Source organism: Ochotona curzoniae, unplaced genomic scaffold (assembly GCF_017591425.1).
Source record: "Ochotona curzoniae isolate NIBS_2020 unplaced genomic scaffold, NIBS_Ocur_1.0 contig_3819, whole genome shotgun sequence".
Taxonomy (NCBI): Eukaryota; Metazoa; Chordata; class Mammalia; order Lagomorpha; family Ochotonidae; genus Ochotona; species Ochotona curzoniae.
The window spans coordinates 5,043,499-5,068,959 of record NW_024466004.1 but is presented as its reverse complement, the minus strand read 5'-3'; the positions used below and the strand labels follow the sequence as shown (position 1 = coordinate 5,068,959).

The 25,461-nt window shown below is 56.2% G+C and overlaps 2 protein-coding genes across 2 annotated transcripts; both read left to right on the top strand.

Moving 5' to 3' along the window:
- Positions 1-5,450: 5,450 nt before the first annotated feature.
- Positions 5,451-11,414, top strand: KCNK16 (potassium two pore domain channel subfamily K member 16). The gene is made up of 5 exons (XM_040982966.1): positions 5,451-5,663; positions 8,132-8,246; positions 9,922-10,088; positions 10,743-10,908; positions 11,191-11,414. The coding sequence occupies exons 1-5, from the start codon at positions 5,451-5,453 to the stop codon at positions 11,412-11,414; spliced, it is 885 nt and encodes a 294-aa protein (XP_040838900.1).
- A 1,280-nt stretch (positions 11,415-12,694) lies between these two features.
- On the top strand, positions 12,695-23,622 carry KCNK17 (potassium two pore domain channel subfamily K member 17). The gene is made up of 5 exons (XM_040983315.1): positions 12,695-13,159; positions 15,858-15,972; positions 19,606-19,766; positions 20,046-20,220; positions 23,257-23,622. The coding sequence occupies exons 1-5, from the start codon at positions 12,920-12,922 to the stop codon at positions 23,577-23,579; spliced, it is 1,014 nt and encodes a 337-aa protein (XP_040839249.1). The 5' UTR covers positions 12,695-12,919; the 3' UTR covers positions 23,580-23,622.
- Positions 23,623-25,461: the final 1,839 nt, after the last annotated feature.

The window sequence follows — 25,461 nt, the reverse complement described above, 5'->3', positions numbered from 1 at the left end:
ACACCTGCAGGTGCATCCTGGGGTTTCTCTCCGGCTGGACCACTCACTCCCAGGCTGTGTCTAGGGATCTGTTCCAAGTGAAGTCCACTTAAGGCTCCTGAATTTCATCTAGTGCAAGGGAAACCCTCTCCTCACTTCAACCTCAGCCCTGCTGCTAACTCTGCCCCTAGTGGGCTCAAGGAGAAAGTTCATGTCGGAGAAAAGTGCCACTCCTTTTTAGGGAAGGCAAGTTGTGGGGCAGCAGGTTCAGCCTCCACATGCAATGCTGCTGGCATCCCACATAGGAGTGTCGGGGAGTTCCAGCTGCTCCACTTCCCCTCTAGTTTCTTGTCAATGTGCCTGGGAAGGCAGCAAAGACAGCTCAAGGGTGTGGGTTCCTAAGAAGATCATGGCCAACCTGGATAGAGTTCCTGGCTCCTGGCTTCAGTCTGGCTCAGCTCTGGCCATTGTGGCCATTTGAAGAGTAAACTAGCATGTTTTTTTTTAAAAAATAATTAACAAAAAGAAAAAACATTTGGTCCACCTTTGTGGCAGACGAGGCCTCCACCTATGATGCCAGAATTCCTTCTGGATGCTGGTTTGAGTCTAGGCTGCTCTGTTTTCAACCCCACTACCTGCTGATGCACCTGGGAAAGCAGTGAGCCTGACCTCACGTGCGTGGATGCCTGCACCCACATGGGAGACCTGGAAGAAGCTCCTGGCTCCTGGCTTCAGCCTGGACCAGCTCTGTCTGTTGCAGTCATTTGGGGAGTGAATCAAAAGATGGCATATTTAAATCTCCGTGTGTGTATGTCATCCTCCTCTCTCTCTGGAGTTCTGCCCGTTAAATAAAAATTAAGAATAAAACCTTTAAGTTGCATATCCTCCCTGCAGGTCCCAAACTGACAAGATCTCCACTGTGAAGCCACGGTCTTTGTTCACAAGGACAGAGAAAAGCCCCCTGAGACCCTGCACCTGCTGCCAGCATTTGCACGTGAGGTGCAGGGGGCCGTCTGATGGGCTCAGTTAAGGCGCTGGGGTTGGAGACCAGGGCACGTGACTGAACCAGGGGCCTTATCTTCTGCCCCTGGCTCCCGCCTGGAAAGCAGCTGCGTGCTGGGTGCCTCAGCGGCGAAGGCCCGTGCCGCCTGGCAGGCCCCTTATCTCAGGGCTCACTGAGACGGAAAGAGGCGCGTGCCCAGCAGTTCTGTTTGCTCTGCCTTCTCTGCCCATTGTACGTGAAATTGATCTGGGGGGTTTGTTGTCCTTCTTCTCCCTCCAATCTCCTTATTAGTTCAGCCTCACAAGGCCCCTTATCACCTCCGGATGTCAGCAGGCCCAGCCGTGTCAAGCCTTTCCATTAATTGATTTTGCCCTCCCCCCCCACCTTGCGAAGTACACATTGACTCTGCCCATTAGCAGCCATAATTCCCTGGAAGAAGATGATCAGTCATGCCTGTGCCTACCCAGGGCTGACCACGGAGGGCAGGGTGACGGAGCCATATCGAGCAGGGACCCTCCTAAACCTGACCAGGTCTGACCTCCCCAGACCGCAGGCAACAAGCCAGAGTAGCCCGGACTGAGAGCCTTTTGGTTAACATCCTCCCCACACTCCACCACTGGGCTCCTACTTCTGGGGATTTTGTGATCTTGGAGTTTTCAGAAGTCGCTTGCTGAGCCGATTGGGTTCCTAAGAAAGAACTGATCTTGAATCCTGGATAAGTGAAAGTCTTGCTAGGCTTTGCAAGCCTTGTGAAAACCTGAATGTAAGAGGAAGATGTGAGAATCAGTGAGGAGGGATGATAGGAGCAGCCAGGAAAGGGGGAAGCTTTTGCCAGCACACAGTAGGATCTCCACAGATAGTCGCCAGCACACAGTAGGGCCTCCCTAAACAACCCAGCATGCAGTAGGATCTCCATGGACAACCCATAAATGATGTTTTGCCAGGATTGAGACCAGGAGCTGATGGAGGACACCCCCGAAGGCTAATTAGGTCTTCCCTGCTCCCTAAACATCCACAGCCCCTTAAACATGAGGCCCACTGCAGCCCCTCCTTTCTCTCATATAGCATCTGCTGTCTTCCCTTTCATCCTCTGCTGTACAAGAACCATCATTCCCCATGGACCACATCCGGATGGATGGAGCCACTCAAGGGCATGCAGACCCCCACAGGGGAACACGTCATCTGTCCTGGCTCTCCAGGGAGTTCCCATAGGGGCTTATTTTCCCACAGCCGTCAAGATAATCCCTCAAAGCCAGGCACTGCTGGGCCTACAGCGAGACAACCACCAGCGCTCAGCACACACACAGAGGAAAATGAGTAAGGGCCAAAGTGTTGGGACTTAGCTGCTTTTCCCCTGCTTGGGGCCACATCCCAAAAGGGCACCACTTGGGGACCTTGTAAGGCCAGGTGACTTCAGAGGAACGTAGACCCAGAGGATTCCAGGGGAGACAAAGGCTCCCACCCCGCCAGTTACCCAGGCCACAGAACGGCCAACAGGTTGCAGACACGCATTTTCCCATCAGCACATATTCCTGCAACGGCAGTGCAGCTCGCATGCTTGCCTCTATTCCCTTTTCTGTTGGGGCCTTGGAGCAGATGGAGGAGCCCCTACATTCCCACCATACTCCCAATCATGAATGACAGTGTCCGTTCAGCCCCAACAGACACGCCCTCCAAGCAATGCCTGTGCCTGTGGGACACTCCTCCTTAAGCCACCTGGCTATGGCAGATCACCATGACATAGGTCAGCCCTTCCCTGGCCAGCCTGAAATAGGCCCTGTGAGAAGCACTTGTGGATATCCAGCCCTGGGAAGAAAAGCTGGGAAGAAACCGAGACACCCTGGCTGACCTGACACCCAGGTGGGACCTGGGCCAGAGAAATGGAGAATAGAGAAGGTTACAAGCGGACCAGTCCTTCGAGAACCCTGTCTGTCCTGGTTCCTACGATAAATTATCTCAATTACTTGAGTTAATGATACTCCTGTTCGTTCCAACTCAAGCCTTGCACAATTAACAATTCCCATAATGGGCTGCCACTGTGGCATAGCAGGCTAACCGTTCCCTGTGGTGCCTGCCTCCCATGTGGGTGCCAATTCCAGATGCTCCACCTCTGATCCAACTCCTTGCTGTTAGTGGCCTGGGAAAGCAGCAGAGAATGGCCCGATTACTTGGACCCCTGAATTCATGTAGGAGATCCAGAAGAAACTCCAGACTCCTAGCTTCAGACTGGCCCAGTCCCAGCTATCTTGGCCATTTGGGGAATGAATCAGAGGATAAAAGATCTCTCCTCTCTCTGTGTAACTCTGCTTTTCAAATAAAAGTAATCTTTTTAAAGAAAAATTTCATGTAATAGCTGAGAAAATAATAGAATACCTAATAGTTGTTTTGATAAACAACCTATTTCCCCAAACGTGTAAACAATCTTGACAAGTATGAGCCAGGGATCGAGTGACCTCCCGGCGGTCCCCTGGGCTTTCCCTGTGTCTTCATGTAAGACGACTCAGCAAGTTCAGGCATCTGGAGCTGGGCTCTTCTCCAGGACTGAGCGACTCTGCCCCATCCTCTGTGGGCTTCACTCATTTTGGCCCACGCTGGGTCTCAAGGCTGGTGCCAGTTAAGGGAACTTGGGAAATTAGGTGCAGGGGACATGGTTAATCCTCACATCTTTCCCTTTCTGTGCCTTTCCTCCACAGACTTTTCTCTGCTTGCTTTCCAGTGTCTAGGCTGGCACCTGAAGCTTGTCTCCTGTGGGTTGTCTGCTACTAGAGCCGTTGTATCTGCGTGTACATAGAGCAGAAAGGCCCAAATAAGGATGGGCGTGGGAATGTGGAAGCCCAACTCCCCTGCTTCACCTAGGGACTAACGGGCTGCCAGAGCAACCTAAGTTCTAGGCCGAGGCTGGGATCACGGTGCCTCAGTTGCCTTGCTTCTCTGCCTCTGGTTAATTCACTGCCTCTGCTACCTGGACACAGATTTTTCTCTCTCTCTCAAAACTTGTCTCCAAGACAGGGTGGGCAGAGGGAGGCAGTGATGGCTTAGAGTCTGTCGCATGCGGTCAACACACATTCCTACATGGGTCACAGGAACCCAAGTTGTTGGGCCATTTCCTACTGTTTTCCAGGATATGCATTAGTAGAGAGCTGGATCAAAGGACAGCCTGAGCCCAAACCAGGCATTCCAAAATGAGATGCAGGTGGCAGAAGCCCCAACATGACCCTCTGGGTCACAATGACCAGCCTTGGGGTTTCTCTTAAAAATGATACAAATGTTGAGGCTGGTGCATTGGCTCAACTGGTTGATCCTCCACCTCCACAGGGAGCATCCCCTTTGGGTGCCAATTCATGTCCCGGTTGCTCTACTTCTCATCCAGCTCCCTGCCTGTGGCCTGGGAAACCAGTGGAGGATGACCCAAAGGCCTCTGCACCCAAGTGGGCGACCCAGAAGAGGCTCCTGGCTTCAGATCACCTCAGCTTCAGTTGTTGACAGCCATTTGGGGAGTGAGCCAGCAGAAAGAAGATCTTTCTCTCTCTGTTTCTGCTTCTCTCTAAATTTGTATTTCTAATAAAAATAAATAAATCTTTTAAAAAGAAGACAGAGAAATGATAAAAATGTTCTAAAATTAATTGTGGAGTAGGCGTGCTGGTACAACCCTGTGAATACACACACACACACACACACACGCAGAAAACCATTGAATTTTATGGTATGTGGGTTATAACACCATCAAGCTGTTACACACGCACACACATGCACACGTCTCACCAACACAGCAGCCTCAGAGGGCAACCCGCCAACAGACTTAACGCAAGATCAACAATCAACAGGCACTAGGATGGCTATGAGAGCAATTTATTAGCAATAGTAGCCCTGCTACAACCTCCCAGCAAGACTGGCATCTGTCTGTTGACTCTGCCCTGATTTGTCATCCGGGTTCCCTCAATAGGCAGGTCAATTCTGCCAGCCTGGTGTTGTAGCCAAGGCAACTTGGTAGAAGGTTCATACACACCCATTCTCCCCAGCTTCCGAGTTTGGGGGGCTTACAGCCTTCTGGGGTGATGAGGCTGGGGCCTGTGAAGAGTCCCCATTCAGGCCTGGGCAATGGGGATGACCCTGCCTCTCCCCACCTCCCATCCAACCCAGCCATGAGTGAGACATGAAGCACTCAAGAGAAACAGGTAGGTCTCTTGGAGGGGGTCTGTGCAGCTGACTTGCTGCTGTCCATGGGGGAAAAAAAATAAAAAGAGGCTGGGTGAGGGGTGGCAAGCCTGTTTGCACTCCGAGCACTTAGTGCAGCCAAGCTGAGCCGCGCTGTTCAAATATACTCCTGGCTGGCGGACACCTGTGCTGTCTGTACAGGAGGCTAGGACAGGTCTTGGGCACGCTCACGTCTCACCTGCTTCCCACCTCTCCCCCACCCCTGAACCACAGCCAGCCACAAAGCCCTGGCAGGATCCTGGGCAGCTGCGCCATGCCCTGCTCTGGGTTCTGTGGCTGCTGGGGCGGCCGCGTGCTGCCCCTGCTGCTGGCTTACATCAGCTACCTGCTGCTCGGTGCCGCTGTCTTCCAGCTGCTGGAGAAGCAGGCGGAGGCGCAGTCCCGCGACCAGTTTCAATTGGAGAAGCTGCGCTTCCTGGAGAACTACACCTGCCTGGATCAGCAAGCCCTGGAGCAGTTTGTGCAGGTGAAAAGTGGTGGCGGGAAGGAGGATGTGGGGATGGAAGGGAAGGACTTGGAAAGGTGGGGGAGAAAGATGGCTCCCGTGGCAGGTACCAGTGGTTGATGCCCCATGTGGAAGCTCAGTGGGTGCAGAGAACCTATGGAACCGAGCTCTGGATTCTGGCCGCAGATCTACCAATGAATTGGTGTTTGATCTTGAACAAGTTATCTGTGCTGCAGGTTGCACTTGCTCTCTAAGCCACCCCTTGCTGCGTAAATATCAGCGTGGGTCAACGTTATCAACAGAGACACAGATCAGTGTCAAGCGCAGTCGCCAGGCTGGCTTCCCCTGTGTTTGTTCCATCTGGAGCTGGGTGTGTTGGGCAGTGGCCAGCTGCACCCAAGGGATCTCTCTCTCTTGTCGGGGACCTTCTCCTGCCACATCCCCTCCACTTTCCTGTGTCCCACAAACAAGGCAGACTCCAGCTGTGGTGGGAAAGGTAAATGAATGCACCTGGGACCGGAGGGCTCTGGGACAGCGGCGGCTGCAGAGGAGTGTACCAAGGGCAGAATCGATGCCTGTACCTGCTGAGCATTCCCTGCCTCCAACAGCTGGGGCAGGCCCACAGGGTGGCCACAGGCCAGTCATGACCGTGGCCAGCTGGGGGTTGAGCACTCTCCAGATGGTTTTCTCACATCTACCTGCCTCTACCACCACCGCCTGCAGCTTCTGGAACCATTGGGGGATGAGGGCAGCAGCCTGTAACCAAGCCCCACAGGAGGTACTGAGGTCCCTTCAAATGCAAGGTGGCAAGCAAGACGATGACACCTGGGTCAGCAGTCAGAGAGAACTTTCTGGAAATGACAGAGACATGTCCAGGTCCTTCCAGGAAACGTAGTAACTAGTGTCCAGTTCCAGGCTCCACTCCCTGGGTCTCTGGTGGACAGGGTCAGTGAGGTTTGGGGCCATGATCCAGGCTAAGAAGTCAGGAGCCACCCAGACCCTGGGATAGAAGTCAGAGGTCGCCAGAGACTCCCTCAGCTCTGCATAGAGACAGGGCCTAGCAGCCGACAGGCATGGGAAGCACCTGTGAACAAGGCTTGACCAGCTCTAGAAGGGATAAGAAGGGAAACTGCGGACCTGGCTGAATAGAGGGGTAACCCTATAAGGAGTCCAGGGAGGCCAAGGCAGCCCTGCCCCTAACTTGCTCGGGATAAGGGTGATGTGGATCTGGGAGGCCAAATGATGCCATGCCATACCAGGGTGAGCTGCTGAGAGCACTTGCAGGGACACCAGCAGTGCTGCTAGCCTGCCTGGGGCTGACTCCAGGGGCCGTGTGCCAGACTCGCCTACTTCCACACTTAGCACCTCCCTGATGCCAGGGCACCTTCCCTCAAGGATGGAGAACCCAGGCCCACTGTGGGGGCCAGCATTGCTCCCAAGGCTGTGAGGGTCTCCTAGGAGCAAAGTGTTCAGGAATGTTCCATCAGGCCCTCCGTGGGTCTGTGGGAAAAGAAATAGACGCCAAAGGCTACATCTCAAGAGGCCAGTTCCAGCCAAGGCGAGGGGCAGCACACAGCCTGTCTGGGGATGCCTGGACTGGCATGACACAGCCAGGGGAGTCAGTGTTCCCATAGGAGCAGCAGGCCTGAGCCGTCACAGTCCTTTCTGCCTTTTGCGCTGTGCCAACCTGTACTACTGCCCAGGGACAGCACACAGCTAAGCAGAGGGGAGCTGAGTCTTGAGGGGAGGGAGGTACCCCCTCTCCCTAAGAGCTGGGCCCCAGGGATAAAAGCTCTCAGGCCTGAGCCTGCAAAGGTTCATGTTGTGTCAACACAGAGGCTCCCCCCCACACACACACACCATGCACACTCAGGCACCAAGCACATTTGTGCAGTATACAAAGATGTTTCATGGAGTTTGTGGAAAATGGAAATAAACAGTAGATTTAAAAACATACTCATTTATTTGAAAGGTGGAGTTACAGAAAGAGAAGGAGAAACACAGAAAGAGATCTTCCATTTGCTGCTTCACTCTCCAGATGGTCAAAACAGCTGCAACTGAAACCAGGAACCCCATCTGGGTCTCCACATGGAGGGGCTGGGGCCCAAGCACTTGGGACATTTTACATTGCTTTTCCCAGGCCATTAGCAGGGAGCTGGAATGGAACTTCCAGAACTTGAACCGGTGCTCACATGAGACGCTGATGTTGCAGGCAGCTTAAGTCACTAATGCTACAACACCGGCCCTGGGAAGAAGAGCACATTTTGGTGTAAAGAATGTTTGACATTCATGCATACAAGGGGTCTCCAAAAACTTCACTGAAAACCCTATGTAGAGTTTCAAAATTTGGGACACCAAAATCAACTTACCTTTTAGTTCCATTTTCCCAGAAATGGAAGAGCCATGACATGGAAGCATGCACCCTAAAAAGAATTTGGGGACCCCACCTCTGTCGCCTCTACCTACGCAACCTCTTCTCCCCACCACAGGTCATCATGGAAGCCTGGGTGAAAGGCGTGAACCCGAAAGGCAACTCCACCAACCCCAGCAACTGGGACTTCGGCAGCAGCTTCTTCTTTGCAGGCACCGTGGTCACCACCATAGGTAAAAGGGTGGGGATGCACCAGAAGTGCCCCACGACCTGGGTCCCAGCCTGGGCTCCCCAGGCTGAGACAAAGACATGGTTGAGCTAGGAGACAATTCAGGATGCCTGGGCAGGAAAGTGGGAGGAAGAGGGAGCAATGTTAGCCTTAAGGAGTATGGTCAGCTCAGGACTCCCCCGGGGACTGGGAGGACCCCACCCTCAGAAGAGTTCCAACGAGGGAGGAGGATGAGGGACTATGATCCACCAGCTCCCACCCTGGGGGCTCAAGACCTTCATTTGGGCACATTGATCCTGCAGGTTTGTGCATCAGTCCCACAGACCAGGCATACAGCTGCAGACAGGAAAGCCTGCCCGCTGGAGCAGGTGTTTAGCCCAGCTGTTAAAATGCCGGTTAAAAACCCCACATTTTCCAAGGGTGTGTCCAGCTGCTGACTCCATTGATGCTAACCCTGGGCGGCAGTCATGGTGGCTCAAGGAACTGAGACCCTGTCTGCATTGAGTCCTGGCTTCCAATTTAAGACATTATGGGGCATTTAGGAAGTGAATCAGAAGATGGTACAGCTTGCTCTCACATGCACTTGCTTGCTCTCTTCCTTTATCTGTTCTCTCTCCCTCTCAAATACATTTTTTTAATCTCTTGGGACTAGTGCTGTGGTGTAGCACATTAAGCCTCCACCTATGGCAACAATGTCCCATCTGGGTGCCATTCCAAGTCCCAGCTGCTCCACTTCCAATCTAGCTTCCTGCTAATTTGCTTAGGAACACAGTAGAGAATGGTTCAAGTCCTTGGGTTCTTGCACCCATGTGGGAGACCCAGAAGAAGCTCTGACTCCTGGCTTCAAAACAGCTCAGCCCCAGCCACTGCAATCATTTGAGGAGTGACCAAATGCATGGAAGACTCTCTCTCTCTCTCTCTCTCTGTCCTTTCAATGAAAATAAATAAATTTTAGTACATAAAGCTCTCAGGTAGAATCAAAAGTTTGGCATAGTGGTTAAGATCCCACTGGAGATGCCTGGGATGCAGTTCTGGCCCTCTCCTGACCCCAGCTTCCTGCTAATGCAAACGCTGGGAGCAGCAGGTGAGATGGGCTCCTGCAGCCACCAGGGAGACCTGGACTGAGTTCCTGGCTCCCAGCTTTGGCCTGGGTCAGCCCATGCTGTTGCAGGAATTCGGTCATGGATATGTGATTTCTCTCTCTCTCTAGAAAAATCAATCAAACAAAAAACCTTTAAGTAGGATGCAGGGTAAGAAGTCATCTGTGTACAGGAACTGTCCCTCAAAAGATGCAAGTGATGCCTTGGGTATCCCGAGGGGACAGGACCCCAGTAGCATCCGCTGCACTCTGCAGCCAAAAAAAAAAAAAAAATTCCACCCAGCCCCCAAGGAAACATTCAGACCCCTTCTAGCTCCTCCTCCCCATGTGCTCTGTTAGGTGCGATCCAGCACATTTAAGCAAAGAAGATCAGCAACAAGAATGACTCAGAGCACCCCAAGGAATTACATCCAGTAGGAGGAAGGAGGGTGACATTCCCGAGGGCTTCCTGGAGGCAGTGTCATCTGAGATCAGCAAGAGGTCTCCTCCCTGAGAGGAGGTGGAAGAGGCATCTGGGAGGGGAAGCAGATGTGCTGTGAACCCTGGTCTCTACATGTGCACATGTCCCCTCCCTCCGCAGGGTATGGCAACCTGGCACCCAGCACAGAGGCAGGGCAGATCTTCTGTGTCTTCTATGCTCTGGTGGGGATCCCGCTCAATGTGATCTTCCTCAACCACCTGGGCACAGGCCTGCGTGCCCACCTGGGCACGCTGGAGAGGTGGGAAGACCAGCCCAGGCGCTCCCAGGTAGGGCCCCTCCCTCCCTGGCAGCCCTGCTGTGACCATGCACTTGCAGGTGCCCAGGCTGAGGCTGGGGTACGGGGGAGGCGGGGGGAGGGTGGTAGGGATGGACACCTACAGAAGACAAGTGGCAGGTGTCAGGACAGAGGCAGAGGGAGACACTAGACAAAGGCTCAGCCCCAACCAGGCTCCACGTGGAACCCTTGGGGGAGAGACAGGTATAATTCCAGCCTAGAAGTTCTCCATGGCTAGAGCTGGAACCGAGAGCTGGCCAACCATTCCTCCTTAAAGGGTATCTGCATGGACATCACAGAGTCCCAGCATCCTTCGGTGTGGCCAGAAATGGGCTCCACAGCCACACAGAACACCCCCTCCCTAGTGCCCACGCTTAGGAGTGCAGTGGTACGGAGGACTCCAGGATAGTCCCTCGTCCAGATCTGAGCCCCCACAAGGAATGCTCAAGTGTGACCCCTCAAGCCCAGAGGGTTCTCGAAATCTCTCCTTGACCCTACAAATGCATTGTTTCTGCCCTGTGCATCCCCTGGTCTGATCAGAATCACACACACACAGAGCAGGTGTCTCGCCTGGGACCACTCTGCTCCCGTCCTGGAGCCCTCCCAGTGGGCTCAGCAGCAGACCCCCGTCCCGCCCTGCCCCCAGCTCCTGCAGGTGCTGGGCCTCACCCTGTTCCTGATCCTGGGGACGCTGGCCGTTCTCATCTTCCCGCCCATGGTCTTCTCCCATGTGGAGGGCTGGAGCTTCGGCGAGGGCTTCTACTTCGCCTTCATCACCCTCAGCACCATCGGCTTCGGAGACTACGTTGTGGGTGAGAACAGAAAGATCACGTATGCCAGGGTAGGGAGGGGGTGCCAGGCAGGGGGCTCCGTGGGATGGAGAAGCCAGGAGGAAGCACCGCCAAGCATCACACATGGCCTCCAGCTCTTCAAGGGGACACAGCAGCGTATGGGGTAGCCATGGACAGAGATCTGGGGACCCAGTACCAATCGTTTCCCCAGGGACTTCTGCAGCTGATGCTCATTAAGGAAAAAGGGAGGGAGCGTGGGGCCCTGGGAACCGTAGGCATGGCTGCTGCCCCCTCCCCTGGCAGGTACGGACCCCAACAAGCACTACATCTCCATCTACCGGAGCCTGGCGGCGCTGTGGATCCTCGTGGGCCTGGCATGGCTGGCACTGATCCTGCCGCTGGGGCCGCTGCTCCTGCGCAGGTGCTCCCAGCTCTGGCTGCTCAGCAGGGGCCTTGGCCTCAAGGACAGAGCCTCCCCAGACCCTGCGGGGCTCTCCAGACCTCAGAAGATCCCCATCTCGGCCTGAGCGCCGCTCCCCAAGTGGCCCCAGAAACCCCCGCATAGCTTCCCCCACTCTACCCTCAACTCTGTGCCCTCTGCCTTTCCTGCCCCGCCTCTCTTCTCAGAACCCACTCACTCCCCCGAACCAGGGCTGACCTCAGGAACTCTCTGGAAGGAGACAGATGTGCCCAAAAAAGCAGCAGAGGGGAGAGTAGAGGCAACACCAAAGATACACATGTGAATGCCGCATGTATCTGTCCCCGCAGGGCAGTCTGTGTGGCCCAGATCTCCACAGCAGTGCCCACACACCCAGCCTGGCAACTTCACAAACACAGCGAAGGCTGCCTTTATCCTTGCCTGCCTGGCTACAAGCACCAGGCGCCAGGCCAGGTTCTGGGATACAGGGATGTGGAGTGGACAGTTGCATCCCTCACTGCACCTGTTGTCTAATGAAAGGACCCAAACACAGGCAAACCCAACACAGTGGCCAAGATGCTAGGATGGGAGCAGACACACCCCACAAGGAGGAGGAGGACCCCTGGTGGGGGCTGATAGCAAGTGCCAGGCAGAAACCGGGACCAGTCTCAGGACCCAAAGCATGACTGCCCTATACAGAGCTGCCTCTCAGAGCTCCCCCGTGCCCCTCACCTGCAGGTCCACAGCTGCCATGAACAAGGGCCTCTGGGACCTCCCACTCCTTTCTCCACACCCAGGGGACCCTCTTGGACTCTGCTCCCCCTGGGCTCCTGTCTTTTCAACAGCCTTTCCCGCACTGGCCCTGGGGTAGCCAGAGAACCAGCACAGCCGGCCCTTGGACATGCCCTGTCTCTCCCCCACCACCCCCACAGCCAACAGGTCTCTAAGTGGCTGTGCTGCCCTCCTGTGCACGGCACTCGAGGCAGGTGGAGGCTGGGGGAGTGGGGAGGGAGGCAGGGAAGGAGCTAGCAGCCAGAGGGACCCCAGAGACGCCAGAGCTGGGAAAGGGAACCCTGCGGATGGACCACCAACACGCCCTGTGGCCCTGCTCTGTTGTGGGTGGCAGAGGGACTTAGGGGAGCTGCTGTGGTCTGTGCAGCTCCGGGATTGTGTCCCTCTGCTTAGAGACACACAGCCAGGGAGAGCTAAGCAGGACCTGACTGGCAAACCGTGGAGATAGTCACAGAACCCGGGACCTAAGACAATAAAGTTGGCCTCTACTTTCTCTTCCGCCACTTGAGTCCCGCCCACTGCTTCCGCTGAGGGTGGGAAGGTGCTGGACCCCTCTCCTCTCCCCGGTCCTGCGTCCGCAGCGCCGGGGCGGGGAGCTGAAGTCCAGGAACCCATCGAGGAGGGGCCAGAGGTCCGCTCGGGCCTCTTTTGGTCCCTGGGATTGGGTCCCGGGGCAGCGTGGGCAGGGCTGTCCCAGCTCTCCTCCCTTCCGGAGAAAACCAGGGTGCCAGGTCCGTGCAGCTACTGCAGAAGGCATCCTCCGGGCTCCGGGTCCGGCCTCGGGTGCTGGTCCACCGCTCCAGCTGCCGCACCTTCCCGCCGATGTCCCGGCCGCCGCGAGCGCGGGCGGTGCCAGAGGGTAGGACCCGAGGCTGCGTGGTGCCAGTCACTGCGCTCCTGCTGCTCGCCTACCTGGCATACCTGGCGCTGGGCACCAGCGTGTTCTGGGCGCTGGAGGGCCCTGCAGCGCACAAGTCCGACCTCAGCTTCCAGCGTGACAAATGGGCGCTGCTGCAGAACTTCACCTGCCTGGACGGCCCAGCGCTGGACTCGCTGATCCGGGTTAGGGGCGAACCGGTCAGGGCCTCAGGTCCCAGAGTCCCTTCTATCCTGGGACTGGGAAACCCAGGGAGGCATTTACCCAAGGGGAGGGGAGGAATTCACCAAAGGTTAGGTCTCGGAAAGAACCACCCACCTCCACGCCATCCAGTGAGGGGCTTTTGGAAAACCGGGCCTGCTCATCCTGGCTTAGGAATGAGAACGACAAGGGAGGGGTGCGCTTGCCCAAGCCTCAGGACTGGGTCAGAACCGGGAGGCGGCGCGTTGCGGGAGGGGAGAGAAGGCGAGACTGCACCTGTTCGCGCGGCCAATAGAGGAAGGGTGCGCCCAGTCACTGCTGCGCAGAGAACCCGCGTGCAAAGGAGTGCACTGTGAGGCAAGGACGGCAGGTGCACGCAAACTGGAGTTTGCGGGCCAGCAAGAGCTTAGGGCTCAGCAGTCCATTGGGTGGAAGGGAGGGTTGAGGCGCGCTGCCTTGGGCCGGGACAGCAGAGACCGCGAGCAGGACTGGAGAGGTGGAGCGGCCTCCGCGGACGCTTCCTCTGAGCCCACGCGCCAACCGCGGGGTCAGGTACGCACAGCTTTCTGTGGGCAGCGCGGCAGGGCAAGGAGAGGTCCGCCGGCGCTGTGGTGAGAGGCTCCAGATCCTCCAGCAGGGCAGCAGAGGTCAAGCAAGGCCCACCTCTTCTGCTAAGGAGCCCAGGGGCTGCTTCCACCCCTACCTGCAACCTTGACAAACAGAGCAGATTGACTGCCCGTCCCCACTGCTGCGCCCCAGCCAAGTCGTCCTGGTGGAGCATGAGGGTGACAGCAACAACTGATCTTTGTGCCAGGCACCCTTCCTCTTCCTCTGCCCCTACCAGCTAGATACTATTCTCATCATGCCCATTGTAGAGGTGAACAGACTCAGAGATTTCCCACTAGCTCAGAGCTTGTGCCATTCTTCACCATGTGTTTGGTCTGAGTGAAGCCAGTGGAGGAAATTGCATGTTGTGTGTGCTCCTCATGGCAGACCTGGCCTGGACGCCACTTTCTCGTTCCTGGGGGCAGATTGAAGCCACGGGCTGGGTTGAGTTGGAAGGTGAGGTCGGGGTGGGATAGGAAGGGACTGGTGAGGAACAGAGACTGCAGCCTGGGAGGGAGGATGGCGATTTCCTCCAGGCCCAACTCCCCCTGCCCAGCCCTGCCCCAACTCTCCCTGCCCAGTGCTACCCTCTACCTGCTCCCAGTCTGTCACTGGGCCCTCATCCATCCACCCCGACTGCCTGCCTCACTGCTCAGACCAAATGGGGCCAGAGACCAGCACGCCTGCAGACTTTCTCCCTCTGCCTCCAGGACCACTCTCTACTTGTAGGCGGGCCAGCCCCTTCCATCACTCACCGGGGACAGGGGCCTCCCCTCCTGGTCTACCAGCCCCTCCTGCCCTGCCAGCTGCCACAGAGAATACACCTGAGGCTGCTGTGTGACCTCAGATGAGGCCTGCCCCTCCATCCGGGCCTGACACCAGCCCAGCCCAGCCACTTTTACATCGCCCAGTGGTAGGGCCCCAATGTAATCTCACCTTCCAGCTGAAGGAAGGGAGACCTGGCTAAAACAACCCCCAGCTGCTGGTACCCTATGCCTGAGAATGCTGTGCTTACAACTCTCACAGTCATGCTGCATTGGGTACTGTTACTGTACTCATACCAAAAAAAAAAAAGTAATTACTTGACAGGCAGTTACAGAGACAGAAAGAGAGATCTTCCATCCTCTGGTTCACTCCCCAAATGTATGCCATGGCTGGAGCTGAACCAATCTGAAACCAGGAGCCAGAAGCTTCCTACAGGTCTCCCACATGGGTGCAGAGGTCCTGGGCCATCCTCTGCTGCTTAGCAACTTCACAAACACAGCAAAGGCTGCCTTTAGCAGATACGTTAGCAGGAAGCTGAATAAGAAGTAGGGCAGCTGGGACTTGAACCTGGGCCCACATGGGATGCCAGCCCCTAGGGTTCCCGTTCTATAGATACGGAAAGTGAGGGGAAGGAAGGAAGGAAGGAAGGAAGGAAGGAAGGAAGGAAGGGAGGGAGGGAGGGAGGAAGGAAGGAAGAAAGAAGAAAGAAAGAAAGAAAGAAAGAAAGAAAGAAAGAAAGAAAGAAAGAAAGAAAGAAAGAAAGAAAGAAAGAAAGAAAGAAAGAAAGAAAGAAAGAAAGAAAGAGGGAGGGAGGGAGGAAGGAAACCATGGGACCTTCCTAAAGCCTGGAGCAGCGCGCTGACCACAGCGTGTTAGCGTCCAGTTCACCTCTGTTCCCCTGAGGGCTGAGATCGCTGTGGTCCACGGGTTCTCTAACTGTGACATGCATATTGCCCTGCCTGGCACTCTTGCAAGAGTAAAAGTGAGCAGAGGAATAAAGAGTTGTTCTGCCAGCCCCCTGAGACATCACAAACCCCATACTGACCTGGGCCCTGGGGCAAGGAGAGAGGAGAGAGTTGGCACTGGGTACTGCTCCTAGGGAGCCCTCGGTTGGTAAGACGGGTACAGCCTCATGGGCTGGGCCAGACAGGATGCTGAGGACTGTGCTTGAATGTGCACGCACGTGTGTTACATGCATGTGTGTAGTATGTATTGTGCACGTGTGTGCGTGCACAAGCATACATGGGTGTGCTGCGGTGCAGGAATGAAGTACTCACAGCAGCCTTCCTTCTCCCCTCCCTGCCCCCCCAGAACATCATCCAAGCATACAAGAATGGAGCCCACCTCTTCAGCAACACCACCAGCATGGGGCGCTGGGAGCTTGTGGGCTCCTTCTTCTTTTCCGTGTCCACCATCACCACCATCGGTAAGAGCGGTGTGGGGAAGGGAAGGGCAGCTGGGCAGTCAGTTGCCTCCTGGCTGGGTTACCTGAGGCCTCCCTCTCTGCGTGTGGCCTGCCCTGCAGCCAGGCACACCTGCCAACAGAAGCTCAGGCCTCCTTGCAGACCTCTAAACTCTAGTTCTGCATTTGACCCAGGTCTCCTGGGTAAAACATGCACCATGTTCAAGGTTGAGAAACCTGTGCCAGGTCCTGCCGGTTCTTGCAGCCTTTCGGGGTCTCTAGGACAAAGCAGAAATGCTGCCTCTGGATGAGTCCCAGGTTCTCCAGCTGGGCCACTCAGCTCTGAGCCCTGGGCATGATGTTTGGGGCAGATGAGGGGAAAGTCGGAAAGGAAGAACTGGCATGAATGAAGCTGCAGAGCCCTGCTCGCACACCTTTGTGGGCCTCTCCTCTGCTCTATTCCTACCGGCCTCTCCTGGAGCTCCCAAGCAGCTCCTCATCCACCATCACCAAACCCAGGGACCCCATTCCTCCTCATACACAGGGACATCAGAGCTGGCCCGGCAGGATGGCTGGGAGGGCGCATGGGGGTGGTGGGGAGAGAAGGGGAGGAGCAGGCTGTTCCCTGCAGCTCTACAACTCGGGACACACTGCAAGTGCAGGTGCCAGCCCTCCGCCTACTGCCAGCTCATGGCCTCTGCATGACCGCACACTCACCGGCAGGTGGCAGGCTAACATCACCAATCACCAGTGAGAGACGGCGTGCCTCTGTTGGTGACGCTGGCGTCTCCAGCCTGGTCCCTACCCAGAGGGAACAAGGTAGATACCCATCTAGCTGGGCTTTTTTTTAAAGTTTTTTTTTTGAAAGGCAGAGAGGCCCACAGAAACTGACAGAGATCTGCCATCTGCCAGCAGTAGCAGCAGCAGCAGAGGAATGGCCAAACCAAGCCGGGGCAGGGAGTGACTCCACCCAGGTTTTCCCACATGGGCGGCAGAGTTCCAAGTACTTGAGCCACTACCTGCTGCGCCCCCACCCAGGATGAGCAGTAACAGGAAGCCGGAGCAGGTGGCGGAACTGGAACTCAAACGCAAGCACACCAGTGCAGCGTGCTAGCCCCCAAACCAAACACTCATCCCTCCGTGTAGTTTTAAGTCAGCCAGTGTTGCTTGAAGTTGGTCCAACCATTTCTCAAGACTCTGGTAACCTTGAAGTTAGGGAGGTGTCGGGGCCCTGGAGACCCCGCAGGGAGCGGCAGAGGGGGGATGGAGATACGCAGGTGTATTTGTTGTCCTGGGCTTTGTGCCAGACCCAGCACACAGCAGGCACTCACCACTCTAGGGGTTCCAGTGCACAGCATTCAGCCAGCCCCTGCAGAGGTTCCGGGGTGACAGGCCATCCTTGCCAGAGCAGCATCACGCACCAGACACCCCCATCTGTGTCCAGATCCCAGCCCTCCTCCTACACCCACTGCCCCAGGCCCAGGACTTTGGCCACCAAATGCAAGTTCCACGGCCTCCCTCTTCCCAGCCTCATGGCTCCTAGCCTAGACTAGCCTCCCATCCCTGCTTCTCCACTTGCCTCTGCCCTGAGGTGCTCCCAGCCGACACAGCTGTCGGACAGGGCAGCATAGGACGTTCGCCCAGACGTCCTCCTGGAGCCGGCTCGGTACCAGGCACTTCTACATCTGAGGTGCATTTTGCCCACTCAGGGATATTGCTCTGTTCATGTCCCGGATGAGGAAACAGGCAGAGAAGTGGTGCAACTTCCCCCAAGGTCACACAACTGGGGAGCCACAAAGTCAAAAATTGAAATCCAGCCTCGGTCTGCACAGCTATTTCCAAGCTCAGCTGCTCTGGGAGAGAGGGTTTACAAGAAAGGACAAAAATGGGTAGATTTTTTTTCTTTTTATTTGAAAGGCTGAGTTATAGAGAGAGAGATCTACCAACCATTACTTCACTTCCCAAAATGGTGGCAGTGGCCAGAGCTGATCTGGTGCAAAGATAGGAACAGAGAGCATCTTCCAGGTCTCCCATGTGGGTGCAGGGGCCCAAGCACTTTTCCAGGCCATTAGTAAGGAGCTGGACTGGAAGTGGAGCATCTGAGACTGGAACCAACCCCCATATGTGGCGGAGGCTCCACAACCCCACACATCTGGCATTGTTGTGCTTACCCAGCACCCAAGAAATGTCAGGCCCTGTGCCACTGCTGAGTGTGGAAAAGGAGTGATCCCCAGTGCCTGTGGGTGGATGCTGGAGGCATGGGGGACAAACTGTCCCCACACAGCGTGGTTGTTTCACGGCCGGGGCAGAGCCCTGGGCAGTTATGGACAAACAGAATGAGGAAAGGACATATACCCTTAGTAGACAGAGCAGACACTCAAAGACACAGGGGCAGGAGAGGGCCAAGGCCTGCAGGGATGGGAGTGAGGCCGGAGGAGCTCAGAAGCAGACAAAGATTTGGAGATTTCCCAGAGGCAGGGGACAAACAAGAGCTGGACTCTGACTGATGGTGTGACCAGGTTTGCAGCATTCAAAAAAAAAAAGATTTATTTATTTTTATTGGAAAGTCAGATATACAGAGAGGAAGATCTTCCATCTGTTGATTCACTTCCCAAGTGGCTGCAATAGCCAGTACTGAGCCGATCCAAAGCCAGGAGCCAGGAGCTTCTTCCAGGTCTCCCATGTGAGTGCAGGGTCCCAACGCTTTGGGCCGTCCTTGACTGCTTTCCCAGGCCGCAAACAGGTAGCTGAATGGGAAGCTGGGCCACCAGTACATGAACTGGGGCCCATATAGGATCCTAGCGTGTGCAAAGCAAGGACTTTAGCCACTAGGCTACCACGCATGGCCCCCAGGCTTGCATCTTAGAAAGACAAGACAGCAGAGAAGGTTGCCCAGGCAGAAAACATCCCTGGCTGGACATGCTATCTCCCTTTCCACAGAGGCCCCCATCCTCTACCTGTTATAGGCAGGCTGATCCTCCAGTGTCTGTCCACCCACACCCTGCTCCCAAGCCCTGACTCCCACAGAGGTTTACAGGAGCCAGGGTGTTGGCCTGCGTCCTTCAGGAATCAGGTGTGTGGAAGTAGATATGTACAAGGCATAAGAAGGGGGAGGGTCGGGAGCAGGAAGATAAAGAAGGCACAGGAGTACTTGGTGAAGGCTTCAAATGACAAGAGGTATGGCCCCTGCAAAAGGTCATGGCAGGGAGGAGAATCGGATGGGCAGCTCTGAGAAAGCCCAGAGCCAAGAGCCCCCTGGAGATGCTGCTGCGGTGGGCAGGTACACCTGCAGCAGGTGCCATAGCAAGCCCAACCCAGAGGCAGCCCAGATCCTGCAGGTGCGGCCGCTGGAGCCTCTGCCCACCCCGGGACAGGGAGAGGATGGAGAGATAAGAGCTGCTCAGCCTGGTAGGCTGCAGCACACGCTCGCTGCTCAGCCTTCCATTCTCTGCTCTACATACCGCAAGGCATGACCTGATTTGGAAGGGTGGTGAGGCTGAACGGGGAGTCAGGTTGCATCTGGCTCCTGACCACTGCTTGACATGGAACGGGAAGGCCTCGACGAGCACCCTCACATCTGGGACGAGCTGGATGTGGGGTGGTCAGGTCTGGTGGGGGGCAGGTCTAAAAATGTTCCTCCTTTCCCCCCAACTGCAGGCTACGGCAACCTGAGCCCCCAGACCATGGCTGCCCGCCTCTTCTGCATCTTCTTCGCTCTCGTCGGGATCCCACTCAACCTGGTGGTGCTCAACCGCCTGGGACACCTCATGCAGCGGGTGGTGCACCGCTGTGCCCGCAGGATGGGGGGAGCCTGGCAGGTGAGGGGCTCTGGTGGGAACCGGGGCAGGCCAGCTGCCCAGCCTGGAGGAGCGGGGAGGGTCTTAGGTTAATAAAGGGGGCATCCATGGGTGGGGCTTGGTGAACAGAAAAGGAACGAGGCAGTCCAAGATGGAACCCAGCACAACAGAGGGGCCTCTTGGGACAGCCGCCTCCTTCCTGCCCCTGCCAGACCCTCCTAATACCAGCCGGATCCTCCCAAGGTGGAGCAGCGGGAGCCACAGCGGTGTGTGTGCATGTGTGTGTGTGTGCTCCCGCAGGACCCGGCCAAGGCGCGCTGGCTGGCAGGTTCCAGCGCCCTGCTCTCGGGCCTCCTGCTCTTCCTGCTGTTGCCCCCACTGCTCTTCTCACACATGGAGGGCTGGAGTTACGTGGAGGGCTTCTATTTCGCCTTCATCACCCTCAGCACCGTGGGCTTCGGCGACTACGTGATCGGTGAGAGTCCCCACTTTGTCTTCCCCCTCCTCTGCTCCCTCCCTGGGGTCTACTGGTTCTAGGCCATGTCCAAGGGCACAGGGGGAGTCTGGGAGGCCCCAAGTCCAGGGGTCCCTAGGCGGGCTCAAGCCCCTTTCTTAGGTTGTTCCTGCCCATCTCGGCCACCCTGTTATTATTCCCTAGGTGCCCTAGACACGACAGTCCCTAACTTCCCTTTCATGTTGGGCTGTCCGCTTCCCCTGCCTCCCTGGCAGCCATCCATCCAACTGCTCCCCTCACAACACCCCAACCTCTCCAGGCCAAAGTGTGTCACCACAGAGAACCACCAGCACAGAGAGCCAGAAGTGGGCCAAAGTCCATGGTCATGCCCCACCACAGGCCCCCGGGGAACTGCAGAACCCACCACCATGGCTGCAGAATAAAGACGAGGAGATAGCCAGCAGGTGGCAGTGCAGGGGCATTCTACACCCTGATAGGTGTGACACGGCCCCCTGCCCAGCCTCGGGATCCCTCTCCACTGGCACCACCAACCACCTCACTGCACTGGGGCAGGTGGATTCTGAGCCTTCCCCTGAACCCAAAGCCCTAATGTGTGTGGAGCAGAGGGATGGGGACACCTACCCTTCCCTTCTTGGGGACAGAAGGCTGCCTGGAACACAGCCTTAACTAGGCACTAACATGACAGGCCACCTGTTACCCCTTCTGTACTGCAGAGAAAGCTTAAATTCAGAGAGCGACCCTTACCCAATACTGCACAGTGAGTGTGCGACCTGATCGGTTTGATTCCAAAACCCTTGCATTCTCCCACGGTCCTGACTTACCTTCTTGCAGCCGAGTTCCGTCCCTAGTTCTGATCTCAGAGCAGAGAGATACATTTGAGGAGAGCTGAGCCCAGCAGCTCTGAGCGCCACTTCCCTGGGGCAGCACCAGTGGCCATAGCAACCTCTTCCGGCTCCAGAGATTCCCTGCCCATTGTCCCCCTTCCCTCTGCAAGCTGGTGCAGGACTGCGTGGCGGGCACTGCACTGCACTGCCAGCCCTTGTAGCTTCCTTTACAAGAGGAGGGGAAATTAAGCCGCAGAGAGGGTAGGGTGCAGATGGAGGTGCCAACGTGGGTGAGTCTAGGACAGGCTTCCCATCCAGTGCTCTTCATGCCATGCACATTCTGACACTTATGCCTCCTCCCCAAGCTGGGCTCTGCCGATCCTCCCCAGGGTACATGAGGGTGAGGGGGGGGGTCAGTCCCTTTCATGGACAAAAATACTGAGGCCTCTACTGGCCATTTGGCATGCACTGTTGCTATATCAGCTGCCACCAGGGGCCTTGTCCTCATGGCCAAAGGCTGAGGCCAGAGCAGCACCAGGCACTGGCCTCCTGCGTCTCCCAGCATCCCCTGCCCCCTCTACCCCACCCGAGCCTTGCTTCCTTCCAATTGCATTTGCACTTCAGTGGAGCGCCTTGCCAGCTGCCAGGGGCCCCGCCACTCAGAAGTTTTTTTAGTAAAAACAATGAAATAACAAGAGAGAAGAATGCCTGCCATTCCCCCTACACACACACACACACACACTTCCGGGGCCGGGAGTCAGGGAGCTGGTGGGTGGCATTGCCCAAATGCTGGCCTGTGTGGCTGATCTCATTTGGGGCCGCCAGCGGGCGGAATCGAGGGCCCTAACACAATCAGTGTAATCCAATCCCAACCCCTGCCAGGCAGCGGAGGGCAGCTCCAAGGTGGTGACAGCAGTGGCCTTGTCCCTGAGCAGGGGTTCTGGAGAGGGGCCCTGGCCTGGAGTAGCTGAAGCGCAGAGTCTGAGACTGGCAGGGTGAGACAGGGAGTGAGTGATACAGGGAACTCGGAGGGCGGATGGCAAGGAGGCAGGAGGGCCAGGCCCACCTGTACATCCTGCCAATGCAATGAGAGAGGCAAGGCAGGCAGAGGGTGGGGCTGAAGTGGGGGAGCAGACCCCTGACAAGACAGAGGCAGGATTTGCAGCAAGTGTTGGGGATCCCTGCCTGTGCCAGGGGCATCTGGGAGCGAGTTGGATAGTGAGCACCCAGGACAGGTCACGGGCACCTGCCCTGCACCATGGCCGTGGTCCCAGCCCTTGGACTGCATGAGTTTATTCAGGCTTTGCAGTGGTGGAGCAAGGATTCTTCCAGCCTGTGTTTTACAAAGCAGCAAGCAGCTTAGTCAGCAAAGCTGTGAGAAAGGCCAGGAGAGAGAGAGAGAGAGAAATTCATCTGGGCTCAAAGAACCGACGTCCATTTGCGATGTGAAAGGTCCTTGGGTGGCAGTCAGGATGAGGCAAAGAGCTGCAAAGGAAGTGCATCTGGAGCCAGGAGCACAGCCAGTTAAGAAGGGCCCGCAGTAGGTGGGAGGTGACAGTCGGGGATAAGGCTGGGGAGTTGGTGCAGAACACATAGCCAGGGCACCAGGCACTGAGGACTGGCACATCAGCCAAGAGGGGAAGTTGTCTCCTCAGTTCCCGCTTGGATCAGGAGCAGGCCACACAGCTGTTGAGAGCTGAGCGGGCCCAGGGATCCAGGCCTGTACTTGTCCCTCCCCAGCCCCTCTAGCTCTCTCCTGTCTGTGGACGGGAAAGCCCTACCCAGCAAAGAGCAGGCAGGTGGAGTCGGCTCCAGTTCACAAATATGTTCAGATTCATTTCAACACAAAATGACTCTGAAATCCACATGCAAGGTCCACATGCCTTTCCCATCATGGACCTTGTGACGGCTGCTCACACAGTGGGCCTCCTCCACTAGGCACCCGGTCCTGGAGTTTCAGATTTAATTCGTCTGGAATGCATTCTACCCCATCACTGCCACTTCCGGCGCTGGTGCTGATGGCCTCGGCACTCCTGGGATGGAGCAAACACAGAGTTTCCAAATCCTAAGTGCCAATCTGGGGTGAATTCCTGGAACCGTAGGCCAGAAGTCAGTCTAAACTCTGCTCTTTCTCTTTTGGGTGCGTGGTCCTGGCCTTCCCAGACACCACCCTAGCCTCTCAACTCCCACTCTGCCCTTGCCTCCTTCCCAGAGATGAACCCTTCCAGGAGGTACCCACTGTGGTACAAGAACATGGTGTCCCTGTGGATCCTCTTTGGGATGGCATGGCTAGCCTTGATCATAAAACTCGTCCTCTCACCGCTGGAGACCCCAGGGGGCGTGTGTTCCTGCTGCTGCCCCTGCTACCACCGCCACCCCAAAGGGGGCTTCAAGGGCTGCAGCAGGAGGCAGAGCCCAGGGGGCGAGCCCCAGTCCTATGGCCCACAGCCATGCTGCTGCCCGGACAGGGCTGTGGGCCTTACAGAGCACCTGGGTGCCTCCACTCTGACAGCGGGCTGCAACAAGGACATCTAGCACGACCCTCGATTGCGTCCACCTTTCTGCTTGGTATCCAGACCCCTGACCTGGAGCTCGCCCTGTGACCATCCAAGCCTAAGACTACAGTTTCTAGGTGCAGCTATGTGATTAAATTCTACCCAATAGGATACATGGAGAAGTATCCTTATGGGGTGAGACTTTCGGGATGGGGATTCCCCTCTCCCCCACTCCAACTGGCTGGAATGCTGACACAGTGGCTGGAGCTCTGGCAGCCATATGACATCATAAGACAGAAAGCATCTGGATTCCTGAGGCTCACACAGCCATCATAGCAAACCTGGACCGAAACCCCACCAGTCTTCATCCATGTCGAAGCGAAATAAACATCTGATTTCAAATACTATGGTTTGAATGTTTCTATCACTGGGAATGGACCTAATACTTTTTATGATCCATCTATTTTTATTGGAACGACAGAGTTACAGAGTGAGAAGGAGAGATCGTGAGAAGTTCCACCTGCTGGTTCACACACCCAAATGGTTGCAACAGCTAGAGTTGGACAAGTCTGGAGTCAGGAGCTTCTTCCAGATAACTCAAGGTCTTGGACCAGCCTCTGCTGCTTTCCCAGACCATTAGCAAGGAGCTGGATTGAAAGTGGAACAATCAAGACTGGAACTGGTGCCCATGTGGGATCCTGGGGCTGCTGATGGAGGCTTAGCTCTCTACATCACAGCACCGGCTCGCGAAGCCCAATTCTAATGGATGCACACTGTGCGGGACAAAAGCAGCATCTGAGACTGGCACCTACCCAGGAGAGAGAAACCACCCCTCCCACTACCCCTGCCCCAGGGAGGCCTGCCCAGGACTGGTGGAATGCATGGAGTGAGGTTTAGAGCATGCCCCTGTCTTCACAGCCTTGCCAGGTACACTCATGGAAGATGTGCTGATGAGTGTAAGTCCCGGGTCATCTGTTAGCTCCTTGCTCTGTCACTGCCCATTCTTGAGGAAGGAAGCGCCAGGGGAAGGCAGCAAGTGAGGCCTGCCCCCATCCCTACTCCCCTGCACTGAAGCCTCCACTGTGGTCTGCAGAGCCTGTTAGGAACAACATAGACCATCCTTGTTAGCGGAGCCTCCAACCCTGCCCAGGGCCACCTGTCACCCAGGACTAAGACTCAGGCAGCACAGGATGTGGTGACCCCCATCTCACACGCATACACACATACACACACACGCAGGTGCCCACAGCCAGCTTACAGCCCCTGGCAATACCAGCCAGTACCTGTGACTCATTGCTTCCCATCCTACCAGACACTCAGGACACTCCATGAGACCAACCCTGAAGGCCCCCCTCCACCCCCCCGGTCCTGCTGAAGCCAGGACAAGGGCAACCTTGTGGCCAGGAGGCAGTGAGCCCTGTTACGCCATTTCACTTGCACTATCAGATCTAGCCCCATGTCAGCCAAGGCCAGACCCACAGATAACAGCAGGGCCCCCTCCAATCCCAATGGCACTGGGGCTGGGCAGAGAGGTACTCGTGAACAAGAGGCTGCTGGCCACCTAGGACCACAGCCAGCCATTGCACTTACAAAGCAGACAAGAAAATTCAAGCCCAGGCCAGTGCAAGTCTGTCTGCCTGGGGTCCCAGGGCTATGCAGCTTCACTCTGGACCTGCCAGAACCATGGTCTCCCTTCCCCAGCAAGTCCTTCACTTCCAACCCGACCAAAGTGGAATGCCAGGGAGGTGGGCAGAGGAAGACTTTTGATTGGCTGGTGCCCTCCAGTGATTTGCTTCTCAGCCAATGGGAAGACACATCGGAACCCTTGGGAGCAGTTGGAGTAGGGTAGGGACAAGGGTCATGAGAAGGTGCATGTGCAGGCAGGAGGAGGACCTAGCAACAGAGCATCAGACCCCAGAATG

Coding starts and splice junctions, on each gene's coding strand:
- KCNK17 (XM_040983315.1), top strand. CDS start 12,920: ATGTCCCGGCCGCCGCGAGCGCGGGCGGTGCCAGAGGGTAGGACCCGA. Junction 13,160..15,857: donor CGCTGGACTCGCTGATCCGG/GTTAGGGGCGAA, acceptor CTGCCCCCCCAG/AACATCATCCAAGCATACAA. Junction 15,973..19,605: donor GTCCACCATCACCACCATCG/GTAAGAGCGGTG, acceptor CCCCAACTGCAG/GCTACGGCAACCTGAGCCCC.
- KCNK16 (XM_040982966.1), top strand. CDS start 5,451: ATGCCCTGCTCTGGGTTCTGTGGCTGCTGGGGCGGCCGCGTGCTGCCC. Junction 8,247..9,921: donor CACCGTGGTCACCACCATAG/GTAAAAGGGTGG, acceptor CTCCCTCCGCAG/GGTATGGCAACCTGGCACCC. Junction 10,089..10,742: donor ACCAGCCCAGGCGCTCCCAG/GTAGGGCCCCTC, acceptor CCCTGCCCCCAG/CTCCTGCAGGTGCTGGGCCT.